The sequence below is a fragment of the Psammomys obesus genome, unplaced genomic scaffold (genome assembly GCF_907164565.1).
Source record: "Psammomys obesus unplaced genomic scaffold, mPsaObe1.curated_primary_1811, whole genome shotgun sequence".
NCBI lineage: Eukaryota > Metazoa > Chordata > Mammalia > Rodentia > Muridae > Psammomys > Psammomys obesus.
The window spans coordinates 10646386-10663615 of NW_026590767.1; the positions used below are offsets into that span (position 1 = coordinate 10646386).

At 48.7% G+C, this 17230-nt stretch overlaps 1 protein-coding gene across 1 annotated transcript in view; it reads right to left on the reverse strand.

The window, feature by feature from the left end:
• Cfap46 (cilia and flagella associated protein 46) overlaps nt 1–16262 on the reverse strand; it is an 80805-nt gene extending 64543 nt beyond the window's left edge. The window contains exons 1-11 of the mRNA XM_055608895.1: nt 16172–16262; nt 15796–15920; nt 15463–15594; nt 14961–15025; nt 13387–13551; nt 12412–12535; nt 11822–11916; nt 10933–11043; nt 7052–7151; nt 3681–3779; nt 2889–3079 (exon numbers count right to left, since the gene is read on the reverse strand). Of these exons, the coding sequence (XP_055464870.1) occupies nt 2889–3079; nt 3681–3779; nt 7052–7151; nt 10933–11043; nt 11822–11916; nt 12412–12535; nt 13387–13551; nt 14961–15025; nt 15463–15594; nt 15796–15920; nt 16172–16220 (1256 nt within the window). The 5' untranslated portion in view covers nt 16221–16262. The remainder of the gene's footprint in view (nt 1–2888; nt 3080–3680; nt 3780–7051; nt 7152–10932; nt 11044–11821; nt 11917–12411; nt 12536–13386; nt 13552–14960; nt 15026–15462; nt 15595–15795; nt 15921–16171) is intronic.
• Between the last annotated feature and the right edge of the window lie 968 nt (nt 16263–17230).

The window sequence follows — 17230 nt, forward strand, 5'->3', positions numbered from 1 at the left end:
AGATGAGGTGAGCATGAGAGGCCGTGGTTTTCCTCAAATGAAAAGATTGCCAGAAATAGGCACAGGTTAGCTGTGGGGTGGCACCATGGTGGCATAATGCTGGAATCTCCACAGGTGGGGAGAGGGGTGATGAGAACTGAGCATCTCATGCAGGTAAAGGGAGCCCAGCACTGACCCTGGAGGAGCCCCTCTCCCACGAGATTCATAGGAGCAAGGAAGACAACAGAAGGCAGAGGGAATTCTTGAATATCCAACTAGCTCCTGGGGACAGAGCAGTGGCAGAATGAAGAGAGGAAGGGGGTGTTGGTGAGCACCCAGGCTGCTCATTTGGAAGCAAGGACTGATAGACATGCCGTGCAGCGGTGAGCGTGGGGAGCAGGCCTGTTGGCATCTGCATCAAACAACATAGACTGCCAGGGTAGGCACGCAGACAGCCTTAACGCTGAGTGCATCTGCCAGTTTGGAGGGAATGAGGCAGAGCGTCACGGCCTGACTGGGGGGTGCAGTGCCCCCCTCCCTGGTATCTTTCAAAAAACTGACAAGACCCAGGATGTCTTCATGAGCCACGTGACCAGATAAGCATGGTGACCCAGTGCTGTGGAGGATAGGCTCACTCATTTCAGTCCAGGCTTAGGGACGGTCTCAGGACTGAAGACCTTCCCAGGATATAGATGACTAGACAAGCACCCCCCTGGCACCTGGATGATTTCACTGTTGATTATGGGAAACTGTATCAGCTCTGCTGGAAAGTCATTTTGGAAAGACACCCCACTTTCTTGAGTTCTTTATATATTTTGGGTCGGGTGTAGGGTTGCTAAAGATCTTTTCCCAGTCTGCAGGCTATTGTTTTGTTCTGTTGACGGTGTCCCTTGTTTTACAGAAGCTTTTCAGTTTCAAGAGGTTCTGTTTTTTAATTGTTGATCTTAGAGCCTGGGTTGTTGGTGTTCTGTTCAGGAAGTTGTCTCACACCAACAGACCAAATAATCCAATTTAAAAATGGGGTACAGAGCTAAACCAAGAATTTCCAACAGAATATCAGATGGTGGAGAAACACTTAAAGAAATGCTCAACGTCCTTAGTCATCAGGGAAATGCAAATCAAAACAACTCTGAGACTCCATCTTACACCCATCAGAATAGCTAAGATAAAAAATTCATATGACAACACATGCTGGAGAGGATGTGGAGAAAAGGGAACCCTCCTCCACTGCTGGTGGGAATGCAAACTTGTACAACTACTTTGGAAATGAATCTGATGCTTTCTCAGAAAATTGGAAATAGTGCTATCTCAAGATCCGGCTATACCACTCCTGGGCATATACCTGAAAGATGTGCCACCATTCAACAAGGGCATTTGCTCAACTGTGCTCATAGCAGCTTTATTCATAATAACCAGAATCTGGAAACAACCTAGATGTCCCTCAACCTAGATACAGAAATTGTGTACATTTACACAATGGAATACTACTTAGCTATTAAAAACAAGGAACTTATGAAATTTGCAGGCAAATGGATGGAACTAGAAAAGATCATCCTAAATGAGGTAACCCAGAACCAGAAAGACACTCATGTCATATCCTCACTTAAGTGGATATTAACCATATAATATAGGATAAAATATATGAAAATCTACAGACCTAAGAAGCTCAACAACAAAGAGGACCCTAGGGAGGATGCTCAATTCTCATTTAGAAGGCAAACAGGATGGATACCTGAAGCAGTGGAAGAGAGGGAACAGGAAAGGAGCCTACCATAGGTGTCCTCTGAAAGACTCCACCCAGCAGTGGACCAAAGCAGGTTTTGAAACTCATAGCCAAACTTTGGGCAGAGTGCAGGGAGTCTTATGAAAGGGGGGGGGGCAGACAGAAGGATACAGAAGGAACAGGAACTTCACAAAAGACCAACAAAGCCAAAAAATCTGGACCTAGGGGCTCCTGCAGAGACTGATGTATCAACCAAGGACCTAGACCGTCTGCTCAGATGTAGCCATCTCTCCATGTGGGTTCCCTAGTAAGGGAAGCAGAGGCAGTCTCTGCCATGAACTTGGTTGCCTGCTCTTAATCACTTAACCCCTAGGGGTGACCTTGCCAGCCCACGGAGGAAGAGGACCCAGACAGTTCTGGTGAGTCTTGATAGGCTAGAGTCAGTAGTAGGGGAGGAGGACTCTCCCATTCAGCGAACTAGGGGAGGGAACTAGGGGGAAGGGGGAGGGAGAGTGGGACCAGGAGGTGATGAGGGAGGGGATACAATCAGGATATAAAGATTTGAATACATTGGAAAAAAATTAAAAATATAAAAGACACCTCATAACTCATTTTATAAAGTCAAACTGTGAAGAGTCATAAGATCTAAGAAGGTGGGTTGCCAAAATGGAGAGACAAACATCAACAGCACAGGAAGGATGGTTGCTCATGAAGGGCAATAAAGAACATCTTCTGTCTAATACAAGTGCACACATGGAGGATGACAGAGCTGAAGTCAAAGGATTGCTAAAACTAAATGTTTGTGAGTATAGAGAATTACAAAGACCCTGCAGTATGGTGTGAGCAAAGAGAGGTGGACTTAGAAGAAGGGGTTTCTGGCTTCTGATGTTAGCCCATCCACCACATGTCCAAAATGGCCACCGAGGACACATTTCCTAGCCTCTGCCCAGATAACCCCATCACCATACACTGACAGGTGGATAGAGCGAGGACTGTTTATGTCATGAGGATTCTTGATCTGGGTTGCTTGGGTGACTGGAAGGAATTAGCTGAACAAGTGGGGTATAACTGTGCACCCCGCAGGTGGGGGACACACCCTGGGCTCCGTTTATAGTACTAAGAATCTCTATCCCGGTTCTCCCCCACGGCGAGTCCCTGAGGACGACACAGAATAAGTGGTGCCCACCTGTCAATCTTTTCCAGAATCTCAGCAATGTTGGTCAGAGGCCTCCGGAGGTGGCCCCTCAGGTTGCGCTGCAGCAGGGGCAGGCAGGCGTTCCACTGTGTGGTGCACAGCACATGGATGGTCTTGGGGTCACCCAGGCGGATGGCCTGCTGCAGTGTGGTGTCCAGTCTCTTTATAATGCCCAGCTGTTCCTGTAGGGGGGCATGTTGAATGGCTGGCTGAGGGTGTGAGGCTAGAACGGGAAGCTAGTCCTGGTCACCACCTGGACGAGCCAGTGCTGGGGATAGCAGTCAGAGTAGGTGGCAGATTATGGGGTCAGAGGTAAGCCATCTCCCGATCATCAGACCAGGGCCCTGATCTGAGAATGCCACTATCCTGTAGTGGGGTCTTTACAAGACATCAGCCAAAGGCTTAGACATGGCTGTGGCTCATTGTGTTTTTTTGCACAAGTGCTATCAGACAGAGTCCATTTATTTCTTATTGGAGTCTACTTACTACAGCTTGCGTCTTGCATTCACTACCTGAGAAGAATCACCTCTGGTTGGTGTTGTGGGTTCTTTCCAGCAAAAGAAGGCTCAAGGACGGAATTTCAGGACCTGTGTAACATACTCAACCGTGTGCTGAGCCTTCCTCAAGCCCCACACTTCTCCTGTTCTCAGCTGTGTGCTCCATGGCCTCTGGCTTCCTGCACCCAGGGGCCTCACTGTCATGCTGCCCCAGGGCCCTCAAGGCTGCTCTGACCCCAGGGATCGGTGAGTCCAAGGCAACTCTTACTTGGGCTTAAGGCATTACCTCAACGGCTTCTCGAAGGTACATATTAAGTTTACTTTCCAGTCGCAAAGCTTCTAATTCACACTCCAGACCTTCAATTTCTAGCAGCACGCTAGGATCCTGGGGATGTGGATGGAGTTTTGAACACAAAGACATTAATGACAGCTACCATGCACATTTGTCAGCCTTAAAGACCCTTAAAATGCCTTGAATTCCCAGCAGAAGCAAAAACCAGAAAATGGACAATCAGAGAAGGGCGCAAAGTAAGAGAAAAATGTAACAAGTCTCAAAAGATACAAAGGGAGAGGACTTCTTGAAACCTTTTAAAGGGGGGTGGGGCTCACTGATTTCAGAGAACCTTGAATTTTTCTTTCCTACTTTTTTTTTTTTTTAATTTTCTCTCTTTTAAATGCAGGGTCTCACACTGTAGCTAAAGCTTCCCTGGAATTCACTTTTTAGCCCAGGAAGACCTTGAACTCACATCAGTCCTGCCTCAGTTTCCTGAGCGTTAGGATTACAGAAATAGGACACCACACTTGGCCTAAATTAAAAAAAAATTTGTGTGCATGCGTGTGTATGAGCATGGAAATTAGAGGGCAGCTTGCAAGAGCTGATTCTCTCCCTTTATAGTGTAGATTCCAGGGCTCAAACTCAGATCATCAGCTTTGGTGGCAAGCGTTTTTGCACATTGAGCCATCTCACTAGCCTCTCTGGCTTATACTTTTCCTATTTTCTTTTACTCAGAAATTCATACATGCATATAATGTGTATTAATCAGACTTATCCCCAGTCCTTCCCCTCTAACTCCTCTCCTGTCTCAAATTTCATGTGTTGACTTTTTTTTTATTCTCTCATATATTACATCCCAACTGCAGTTTTCCCTCCTTCCTGTCCTCCAAGTCCCTCTCCCCTTACCCCTCTCCCCCTTCCCATTTTCCTTAAGAAAAGAGCAGGCCTCCCAGGGATGTCAACCAAACATGGGTGGCTTATCAAGCTGCAGTAAGACTAGGCACCTCCCCTCATACTAAGGCTGGAAGAGGCAATTTAGCAGGGGGAAAAGGGTCCCAAGAGCAGTCCAAAGAATCAGAGGCTGCCCCTGCTCCCACTGCTAGGAGTCCCACAAGAAGACAAAACCATAAAATATATGCAGGGGGCCTAGGTCAGACCCCTGCAGGTTCCCTGATTGTTGGTTCAGTCTCTGTGGGCCCTTATGAGCCCTGGTTAGTTGATTCTGTGGGGTTTCTTATGATGTTCTTGACCCCTCTGGCTTCTATATCCTTCCTCCCCTCTTCCACAGGATTCCCCAAGCTCTGCCTAATGTTTGTCTGTGGGTCTCTGCATTTGCTCCCATCAGTTGCTGGATGAAGCCTCTCTGATGATGATTATGCTAGGCTTTGATCTATGAGTACAGCAGAGTAGCATTAGGAATCATTTCACTGACTTTTTTTTTCCCCAGTCGTGTTTGGTTTTCTCCTAGGTCTTTGGGTTATCCACCCTCTGGTTCCTGGCCCTCCAGGCAGTGTCAAGGGCTCACTCTCACGGCATGGGTCTCAAGCTGGACCAATCGGTTGGCCACTCCCACAATTTCTATACCACCTTTATCCCAGCACATCTTGCAGGCAGGACAGATTATAGGTCAAAGGTTTTGTGGCTGGATTGGTGTCCCAGTCCCTTCACTGGAAGGCTTGCCTGGTCACAGGATATAGACAGTTCAGGATCCCTATCCCCTATTACTAGGAGTCTTAGATTACTGGGGATGTCCATTTCACTAGGTTTCCACATTGCCACAGAGATGACCCCCAGTTCCGGTTCTTTCCCAGTCCTCTCTTCCTCCACCCTGCCCCAGGCTGATCCTTCCTGTTCCCACCTGCTCCCAGTTCACCTGACGTATCTATTCTATTTCCCCTTCCCACTTGGGCCCTCCTTGTTTCTTAGCCTCTCTGGGTCTGTGGACTGTAGCACGGTCATCTTTTACTTTACAGCCAATATCCAGTAATAAGTGAGTATATACCACGTTTGTCTTTCAGGGTCTGTGTTTAGTTCTAGCCATTTGCCTGCAAATTTCATGTTATTGTTATTATTTTTAAAGCTAAGTAATACTCCGTTGTGTATAGCACCACACCGTCTTTATCCATTCTTTGGTTGAGGGACATGTAAGTTGTTTCCAGTTTCTGGCTATTACAAATAAAGCTGATATGACCATAGTTGAGCAAGTGTCATTGTGGAAGGATGAAGCATCCTTTGGGTATATGCCTAGGAGTAATCTAGCTGGGTCTGGGGTCGATAGAAGCCAAATTTTCTTTAAAAAAACAAAAACCAAAACAAAAAAACCAACACCATATTGATTTCCAAAGTGTCTGTGTAAGTTTGCGCTGCCACCAGCAATGGAGGAGTGCTCCCCTTGTTCCACATCCTGGCCAGCGTGAGCTGTCACTTGTGGTTATGATGAAGCCTCAACTGCTTCCCCTCATCCCGTTGGCCTGTCCTGTCCAAGCATCACCTGATGGCCAAGGTTCAGATGGAGTTTTATTTCTACTTAGGACATTCCTCTATCACCATTTCACCTGTACCCCGATTTCTTTTTGTCTTTGTGAGTTGCTCCTGCTTGTCTCCTCTAGCCCTGTCGCTTATTTAGTAACGGACACTCTAAGGCCATATAGGATCACCCACCCAGGAAACTAAGACTGAGCAGAAAGCAAGTGCTAAATGAGACTGCAGGAAGTGGCAGCCAAGACAAGGACCAGGTCATCCAGCACACTGCCATCGAACCTCATTTTCGAATACAGCAGCACTAGCGGGTGGGGTGAGGTGGGGGGCACCATGACACTCTCCACTCTGGAAACACCTTGTGTGGCTTCAGGAGGTAAGAGGGGAACCATCTTGAAGCTGGCTCCTATCACTGCATGTGCTCCTAAACTTCCCCTGGATGTCAACATTGTCATAAGCATAAAAAAAAAAAAATTACTGTGAAAGTTCCTTGGCAATCCATGTCACTGAAGAATCCCTAGTTGCCAAAAGGATTGGTTTAGGCACAGAATTTCTACGGCAGTTCTTTGTGAGATAAGAAAAATTAAGTACGATTTAAGTGTGCAGGGTCAGGGGAGCATGGGTTATACTGCTTCGACTGTGAGGATTACACACCCCTTCCCTGAACTGGAGGAACAGTGGTGGCAACACAGGCCAGGTCCAGTGACAATGGCGAAAGGAAAGACATGGATACAGATCAGCAGAAACTGCCAACACACTTTTGCAGGAGGCGTAGGCTGAGCACGGAAGGTCTTTCACACCGACACTGTTTTGTTTTGTTTTGTTTTGTTTTCTGTTCCAGGAGCCATAGTCCTGTGAGCCATCCTCCTGTAGCCACCACCCAGAGCTAACCTGAAGTCACTTACTTTGCTTTCCATTTTCTTCAGGTCTGAGAAGCAGTCATGGGCCACTGGCTCATTTTTCAACGTCAGAGACAGGCGGGCCAATTCAAAGAGCAAAAGCACCCTGGGAGGAAAGAAACAAAGGGGCCCTGGCTCAGCATGGGGCGGGACTTGACGTGTTTGGTGGAGGCAATGCCAGTCTTGCTCCATGGTGACAGTAGTGTGACAGTGGCGGTAGCTAAGAGTAAACTAAGACACACCAAGCCACAGACCTGCTGCGATGACCCTGCCCGCTAGCTGTTGTAGGACCCTGAGCTCTCTACAATGCTGCATCTGTCCCTACTTTCCCCATTCAGGTCTCCAGGCCACTGGCCTAGATGCCACAAGACCATGGCAACACCGTGCCATCACAAGCTTTCTGCACAGTTTGCCCAATGAGGCTCAACGCACACAGTTTAAAAAAAAGACCCAGTGCTGGGCATGGTGGTGCATGCCTGTAATCTCAGGGAGGTAGAGGCAGGCGGATCTCTGAGAGTTCGAGGCCAGCCTGGCCTACAGAGTGAGTCCAGGACAGCCAAGGCTGCACAGAGAAACCCTGTCTCAAAAAAGAAAAAAAGAAAAAAAAAGAAGAAAACAAAACAAAAGATTATGTGGGCAGCACAAGTCCTCCTCCCTGTGACAGGCATGAGATGTTCTCAGTACTTTCACCATCACCAGTCTGAGTGTCAGTGGGTGATGTTAAATGTGTGTCCAAGTGCATGGACCTTAGATAGATGAACAACTTTGAAAAAGAACAAATTGATTGAGGAAACCTTCCATTTTTAAGACTTCTGCTAGGCTATGGTCCTTCAACAGATTGGCCAGAGTGCTTCCTGGCCTTAACCTTGGCCTTCTGCAACTCATCATCCTCTCATCCTTCTGCATCTCTGCTTTTCCTCCACGGGACTCTAGCAACACCGTACGAAGTGACCACTAAGGGTCTCTAGATACTGGCAGCCGTTCTGGGGGAGAGGTCCAGTCAGTATTCCTCTGCCATTGTAATAAGGGGGGAGGCAGCTTTAGGAAGAGAGGCTGTTTTCTGCTGCCCACCCTTCCTTCCTCAGGTTCTGCATACCCAAGGTATGGCCTCAGGACCTCTGCCTCCCTGCTTCCCCTGAGTTCTGGGCCTGCCAGTCAAAAGGAAAAAACCTCAGGAAATAGTAAATAACTGGTCCCTGGACCATTTTGGTTTTAAACAAATGCTATGTTTTTCCCCCTAGTCAGAATTGCAGACACAGAAGCCCAAACGAAGATATTGCAGTAGGATCCTGTAGTGGCAAGAAGCTCCAAGGCTCTCTGGGTAAGGGGGAAAGATCCTATATCCACTGGGAGGAAGCTCAGGCTGCTTATGCTGTGTCTTGGACAAGTTGGGAGCTGTACAGCTGCTTCTGAGCAGCAGGGTGGACTGTCTAAAGAGCTAAAACAGTTTTGGGGTCCTTCTATATGCAATGGGTTCTGGGGGGCTCCTTGTGTGCTTTTACTAGAAGTTTGCACAGAAAAGGAGCCTTGGAGATTAGCTTATCTTCAGCTCACCTTAGGGAATACTGTCTGAGGTATAAAGATAGAGGACACATCAGCCAGGAGGCTGAGGCCCTTCCTCTGAGCATCCACACATCCACTCCCAGGCCCCACGAAGTAGCTGAGTTCACACATGAATTCATCTGGCCCAGGACTGGTGGGAATGAATGCTGGCTCACATTATTTTTGTGTTAAGTACAGCACTCCTGGATATCAACTCTTAGAAAGGTTTAACTGGCCACCTGGATATATTTGTAAATATAACAGAGCGGAAGAACTCAGATCTCAGTACATGAAAGCTCTTATAGTCAACTGCACAATGTGTATACACACCCTATTTTTAAAGTCAGGTAAACGTGGAGGCAGCAAAGGAAATAGTGCGCATACATGTACGAGTAAATGCCTGGCTTCGTCATGGTCAAGATAGGCTCAGAGAAGTCACGAAGAGGGCAGAAAGCAAAGTCCCTGTGTGCATGCCCCACGCAGCACCCCAGAACCCCATTTCTAGGAATCTCACCTCAGAGCAATGAGCATGTCTTCATAAAGGGGTCATACCATCCCCAAACAGGACTGCTGGGGTCTGACTTCAGTTAAAGTAACTTGAAGAATCTAAAGACAGATGTGGCCTCCCTTCCAGAAACAAGCATTCATACACGTTCAAATGTACATGGGCGCTCACTCCTCTTTGCACTTATTAACCTGGCAGAAGATCTGGAAATCAGTGTGGAGAGCCCAGTACACAGAAGCACTCGATCCCTCTCCTCCGGCTCTTCCTCAGGCTTTAGGGTCCTTTGGACACCAAGTGTGGCCCCCTGCGCAGTCCATTCCCTGAGGAGTATATGCCAAGCATGGCGCAGCCACGCTGTAAGCGGAATGTACCCCAGCCCTGAGCCACCCATAGCCCTGCCTGTAGACAGCTGGTTCTCTCCCTGGCTGTGCCCACTAAGGCAAGACTGTTCTATGAAGATATCCTATGGTCCGGAGGGCACAAGGAACTAACTGTGCCGGAAGCCTTGTGAGCGAGGACAGTCTCTCCCAGCTTAACCGCCATAGAGACCCGAGGGAGGCGGCTAGCATCTTGCCGGTAGATGAATGGGAGTCCTACCTGCAGGCGTGACCGGGTAGATACAACTGTACTGCCACACAGCCACAGACAACTAACACACGCTCTTGATTAGTTTCTCTGGGTTCCCATTGCCAAGTAAGTACTACAGACTGAGGAGCATAAGACAACAGACATGACTGCCTCACAGTTCTCAGACTTGGACCTCAAATCGAGGTGTTTCCCCCAAGCTACATTCCCTTTGAAGACGGCGGAGGGGGCCCTCCTTGCTTCTCTAGGCTGAGGCCAGCGATGGTTGGCACCTTCTGTTTCCATTGCTGCATGGCCTTCACCAGGTGTGTTTCTGGGCTTGCCACCTTTTTCGGTGTGATACCTCTGAACCTATAACTACGAAGGCTCTACTTCCAATTCCCACTTGCAGAATGGTGTCCGCTTCAGACACCACTTCCATCAGTGGCACACACCCGCCCCCCCCTACACAAAATTCTACACACGACAGCCCAAGTCAATGGCCAGATGATCATTGAGGACAGCGGCGCTTTCTGCCTGTCTGGGGTAATGATGGCTATCACATCAAGAGACCCTGTGGCAAAAACAACGATCACAGTCAGGTTTCGTGCACTAGAAGTGAACAGAAGTTAAGTGAGAAAAATTACTGAGCATTCAGAAGGTAAGTTCTCAGAGGAGGTAGTTCAAAAGCTCCAAACACAGGTGAACGTTGAACTGGTGATCACAGCCTCAGCAGTCAAAACCAACACATGGGGGCAATTACAATCTCATCGTCGCAGACAAACACAAAGTGCTCACAAGGGTGTGATGGACAGCCACTGAGGCGAGAAACGAACTCCTGCCACATTTGTGAGAGAACGTTCTGGAGCCTCACCTCTGTTTTGGAATCACCTGCTCTTCATTCAGGAGCCAGCCCAGAACTCCTCCCCAACTCCACCAGTACTCAGGGATGTTGGAAATGACCTCCTGGGAAGAACTCACATTGGTGCATTCTTCTGTGTGGCTACTAGGAAGGGTGTGAGGCACTGTGGCAAACTGAAAATGATTGTGCCTAGAAGTTAAATTTGATTTTCAAGGTAGGCTAATGAAGGTCCACATCCATGTGCAGTGCATAGACGGTATAAACGTCAGGACAAAATCACCAGGGAGGTCGTAACGAACCCTCTCCTAGTGTTGGGTTGGTGCTTGTTTTCGTGTCTTTTCACATTGCCTAATGCTTTCTAAATGTTGCATGGTGACGATCTGTGTGTACAAATTAAAGGATGCTCAGACTTACTTTTCCTCCTTGATGGAAGGGATGCGGTTGTGGTTGTAATGTTGTAAATGTTTATAGGCTTTCCTCAGAATATCGTTGAGGTCACTCGGCAACTTATTTTTATCCACTTTCCTAGAATTGATTTAAACACTGAGTTACCAAATCATACAGTCATATTTTGTTAAAAAATTGTTCTCGGGGAAACTTTTAAACCAACAAACCCTTGCTTCTTACAGAATGGAGGTCTTAAAACCATCCCTTCCTTCTCGTCTTTTCATGCCTAATTTTCCCAGCAAATGTTCATCCCTCCTTATACTTTCTCTTCACAGGTAATATTCCTTCTCTTATATCACTGCAGGGAAGCTTCAGGAAAGTGTGCTAAGGGCATGTCTGCGGAGCCAGCACTGTTCCTAGGATCCCCTGCCCTGAGACAGTTTGGCCCTTATCCGTACAGCACTATGGGCCCTGAGACCAGAAGTCTCTTGGTATCTCTGCGTTATTGCCAGGAGGAAGAAACAAAACAAAGCAAAACCTGAAATAAGCAGTGCCCCTCAGCCTCAAACATACTGTGGTCTCCTCACTCTCTTCAGGACCAAGCACACTGTAATCACCCCGTTCTCATTGGCCTTGGATACGCTATGGTCTACCTCGAGCCTCGTCGGGCAGGACTTTTTTCACTTGCTGGGACTCTTGGCTATTCTCTTGGTGGCTTACCTTGCTTCTCAGTAGTGGGGGGTGGCCAGTGAGGGTTACTTTAGACCCTCCCCAAAAAAACCTTAGTACCACTTCCTCTAGGGAAGCCCCTGCAGCCATCAGCACTAGAACCCTCCTCACTGGCAAAGGGCATCCCAGGGGAGGGGCCAGTGTCCTGATCCCAGTCCGAGCATCTCAGCCTTCCCAAACCACTTACGCTTTCAGTGCGTTAATGTGGTAAGTGATGGAGAGGCTAGTGGAGTGCTTCTTTTCCTCCTTCAAGTGTTGATCACTCATTAGCTCAAAGCGAACCTGCCAGGAAATGCAACTGAACTCTACTTTGCATTCAAACGAGGACTTAAGAGATTCATTCAGATCTTGTGTCTAGATACCAGTCTATTCTTCCTGTAAAACTAATACTTGTAATTAAGAAAAATTCTCACAATGATGTTATATAATATACATATTTATATAACTTAAGCTGATTCTTACACAGCAAAATTGACAGGTTGTAGACATTTGGGATACAGCACTACAATCATCACTTGTAGTTCTACAAATTGTCTGTTAATCTTTTAAAAGTTGATGCTGTTACAAAAGACATATTTAAGCAATGCTAATGACGGAACTTTGCTTTTTCACATAGGATGAATTGCCCTTTCTTTTCATTATTTTTTGTTGCGTTCACATATGTGTATGTTTCTATATTCCTCATTAAGTGGGCTTGTTGTGGTTTTATGCATAGTTTTTGAGCAAAGACTGTTAACAACGCCAGTTATTGCCTCTCCTTTTAAAGTGTCCGTTTACCATGACTGCGAACACTTGCTGGTATTTGTGTGGCACGTGGGTTTTGATGAACGGTGCTGCTGTCAGGCAAAACTTGGCAGCATCCGAAAATCTTCTGGCTTGCAGGTAACATTCAAGAAGTTCCCTGTCCAAGAAAACAGTAGGCATTAGCTTTTTTAGAGCTGTCTCCTGTTGCAAATTTCTAGTAACTGGGTTCTCAGGCTTTTGCAGACTCTGCATTTCACAAACTTTCCAAAGCTTGCCAGGAAAGCCTGAGACATTCCCCAGGATCTGTGGCTCAATGCAAAGCCATCAGGAGTGAAAGAAACACCGCTGACAGCACAGAAACTATTGGATCTTTAATTATCAAGAACATTTCCAGATGATGCTTTGAAGGAACATCTCATTTACATCGACTTTCTCTTAGACGTTTCCCAAATGGCCACAAACAGGTACCCCGAACCTGCAGGTACCCCAAGCCTGCACTCAGTGGTCTGGACCTAAGCTGCCATCTTTGGTGCTAAAATCCACGTTGTCAAAATCCACCTACTTTCTTGAGTGCAGCAAGATCCTCAGAAAATCTATGAAAGACTCCTTCTTGGTTTAGCTGGCACAGGGACCAGGCATTTGCCTGTGGCTTTAGAGCAGTAACCTCAGAGCTCCTGTGCACAGGCGCCTGGGAACCCAGATGTGATGCTCATATGGGCATAGCTAATAACCAAAGTGCCTACCAAAACCAAAACAATAGCAAAATCCCACTGCACTAAGGTTTTAAAAGCTTGGGCCAGGACTAAGGACTAGTGACTATGTCCTTGTTTGTTTTGCTTTGAGTCCTGATGTGTCTCTAAGACTTGTTGCAATCTCCATGGATTTCTAGAAAGAATCTTTTGAGAAGTAAGAAACCCAGCTCCTACCTTCAGAGAGAAAGAGAAGTCTACATGGTTTGAAATCATAAGGAACTTGTCCAGGGCTGTTAGGACGACCACCCCTACTCACATCATTAGCTCAGCCCGCCACTCCTTGTCATCCTCTTCTGTCTGATTTAACACGCTGATGATTTGGGAGAGGCTGGGGATAACGAGGTGGTGGAATCCAGGCCTGAGGAATGGCCGCACCATTCGCCAGTAAAGAACAGAAGCATTATACACCAAGAAGTAATACCTGGGCAGGGAGCAGAAGTCAGAATGTTAGAGGCAGGGGCCTGGGGGAATCCTCATTCCTGGATCCATCCAGGAAGGAAGTGAAGGTGAGCCCCAACACCATCAGATGCAGGCTCCTCATTTGAAATGCTTCTTTCCAGTCTACATCATCGCCAGGATGCAGAGCCACCCCCAACAGCCATCTTCTACGTGAGCAGTGGCTGTCTCACTCGCAGTGGTGATGACACGGTACCTGTCTGGACTAGGTTCAGTCATTGTACAAGCTGACCACACCCCATGAAAACATAGTCATAAGCAAGGAAGAAAAGAACCTGGAAGGTTTACTGGAAGAGGTGGTATCCTACTGTGACCTGGAAGAAGTCCAAGAATCAGGCAGGAGCTGAGTGGATCAAAGATGGTCAGACAGATGAGTGTGTTGCAGGGGGAAGTGAGGGGCTGTAGGGCCAACTCCATGTCTGACCATAAACTCTTGAAGAGGGTGCTGAAGGTGTAAGGAAGAGGTACCTCCCAGGCATCTCCCTCTGAGTGGCAGGGCATCAACTGAGGGAGACACACAGGGGACTTTCTTACTGTAAAGCCACTTTCTGGAGCCGGCAGGCCTGACAGTCTATCCTGCTGGTCATTGGACAGGACATTGCTACTCATTATCCGGGAAGAAGAAAGGGAAACTAAGTATTCAACAGCCAGACCAGACCATCCCAGTCACCTGCTTGGCCCACCTATAATTGTCCCCAAGTCCCTTGCAGTGGAGCATGGCCAGGAATTGGAAGGCTCTGGAAACATGCACTGTGCTAAGGTCTCTGACCTCCTGAGCCCTGGAAGGAAGGCCTAGGGGGCTGGACCCTGGACCCTTGTGTAACCTGAAAAGGTCATCAACAGATGAGCAGTGGATATGGGTAGAATGAATGGGTCCCACTGCATGTGTGCTAATGCCACTTAACTGTTTCAATAACTGAATTTGGGTGGGAAAAAAATGACAGCCATCAACTAGAAAGCTGTGCTAGACTTTCACCAAGGTACAGCTGCAGACAGGAAGCCTTGGTGCAGGGGCAGAGGACCACAGTCTAAACAGAGGAACCCAAAGTGAGCCTTTCTCCCTTCAGAGAGGCCCCAAAAGCCAGGGACGAAGGGTTCCAGGGGACAGGTTGGGAAGGAAGCCATAGAGAAAACAGCCATCTCCAAATCTTAACAACCTCTGAGCCCCATGGAGGATGCCGCTTCTGGGAAATCTGCATGAACATGGTTGATTTTTTCCCAGATAATAAGACAAACCTGTGTCATAACTCCACTAAAACACAAAGCAGAAAGGAGAAGGGATGGGTGACAGTGTAAGCGAAAGGTATCAGTTGGTGCTTCGGGTACCCGAGTCTTAATGCAGTCCAGTAGGAGCGGACAGTTCAGCATGCCTACCTCGGTTCTCCTTTTGCAAAGTTTATAGCCTTCATGTACTGAGTCACACAGTTTTCAAATTCTTCCTAAAACAGCACAGAGAATGGGCAGGTAAGCCAATTTTGCCACCTGAGCACCCACCACCACTCATGATTTCTGTCATCCAGTGCAAACCGGCTGACACCCCAGCTTGTGCACAGTCAGGGTAGAGCAGAAACTCCTGAGGAACCACAGCTGGCTGTGCCCATGGGTTCCAGACTCTCCCAGCTCCCCCTCTGCCCAGGTCAGGGAGGGCTGTGAGAGAGAGAGAAGGCAGAAAGGCGCCGGCGCTGCTGAAGAAATGGAAGGTCAAACACACTCATTTCCGCACCTGACACGTACTGAGTGGAGAGAAAGGTACAAACAGTAACTAAATGTTTTGTGTCACTGTCTGGCTCCTCAGTTCCATTTTGCTTAAAAGCTACTCTAAGGCCCGCTTGCTGACCTGGCCCTGGAGGTGGGGTGAGAAGGGGGGTGTTCTCACCAGGTGTTCCTCTGACTGTGGGGCGCAAAGCTGGGCCCTGCACAGGTGTGCTCGGCCCAGAAACTGAGTGACTGGCCCCTTCACTTTGAAGTACATCTGGAGACAGTCATCACTCATCTCGAGCTCTCCCATCTGTAGATTAAAACCAGGAAAAGGAGGGAAGACACCCAGGATGAAGGAGCTTGTTTCAGGTCACTGGTGAAGCCGGCTTGATCATTTCCATACCCACAACACTCAGTGTTCCACCAGCCCTCCTCTGCCATTTACACCCAAAGATGTGAAGGTGGGGACAGTTTCATTGTGTGCCAGTGACAGCCAGGCCCGAGACTCCACCTTGAGTGCCTGCTCTGCACACAGCACGAACAGGTCCGGGCTGAAGCTCTCTGTGGGGTCAAACTCCGACTTTCCCAGGTTAGCTGACTTGATCAGTTCATAAGCTCGTTGCAGGGCAGCTGTATCTATCCGGCAGAGGAGAAGCAGAAGGGCCCAGCGTGGTTGTGTCAGAGAGACACAGTCCTGGGGAGAGGCTTCCTCTGGCATGGGAACCCCAGTCTGAGTTCCTGGCTAGGCTGTCTACAGTCCTCCCCACCCACCCAACGATTAAGCCAGAGTCAACAACTGTAACCACCGCACCACATCACGGGAGGCTTTCTGTGCCACTATCCTAAGGTCAAGGGGTTCCCATCAGCAGAGCTAGGGTGAAACCCACCTTGTTGGTGCTGGGCATGGGCCAGTTCCTGTGTAATGACCAGGTCCATGGCGCCTAAGGCCTACACTGCCAGACAGCTGCTCTGCTGCTAGACCAGTAGCGGTTGCCTAGAGACGGACCCAGACCAAGGACGCGTGAGCTCGGGGCGGAGCCACACTTGAGGGGTCAGTGACGCCAGGAGTAGGGACGGAAAGGGGGCGGGGAAGTAGAAAAAGGGGGCGGGGCGGGACTGGCGGACACCAGGTGATGCCAGGTGAAGAACTCCCGAGTGTTGAATTGGCATCCACATCGTACTTTCCTCACTTTCCTTGCCAGGCTGCGCTCACTTCCTATCCATCCACCCCTCCTTCAGTGGCCTGCTCCGATGCGTCAGAGAATTAGACAAGAGCGTTCCACACAACCTCCCTCCTCCGGGTGAACGGGTGAACGCGAGCTGGACGCATACCCGCAAAGATCTAACAGAGGATGTTTAGAGGAGCAGAAAGAGGGTTGCTGGGTATCAGCTGGACGAGGAAGTTACCAGCCTGGAAAAGGGTCCTCCTCTCTATGTTCAGGTGCCACCTGTGGCAGGTCTACGAGTGGCATTATCTAAGGGATCTGAGGCGTGGAGACTGGGCAGGCCCGCCTGTAATTGCTGTCGGGGCAGTCCTGGGGTCAGGGGAGCTGGAGAGACGCCTTGCATGCTCTAGGGCCCTTGGGAGAGGACCACTCTCGAAGAGGACTCCCATAAAGACACAGTAGTCTCGGAGGTCCGAGGCGGGGCAAACCTCCGGGCTGCAGGTGGGGCTGCGCTTCAGCAGCTGGGAAGCGATGCTGGGTGGGCACCCCTAGAGCAGCAGGTGAACGGGCGCGCAGGCAAAGACAAGGCTGGCTCTAGAAACCTAAGTGAGCGTTTAGAACGGAGTACAAAACGACAAAAGTACACAAGAGCTAAAAGAGCCACCGGAGGAAAAAGCCGCATCCCCGAGGCCACGCCCTCGGTGACCTACTTCCTCTGGCCCGGAGCCACCTCCTAAAGAACACAGAACCGCTCAAAATCGGGCCACCTGCTGGGGCGAT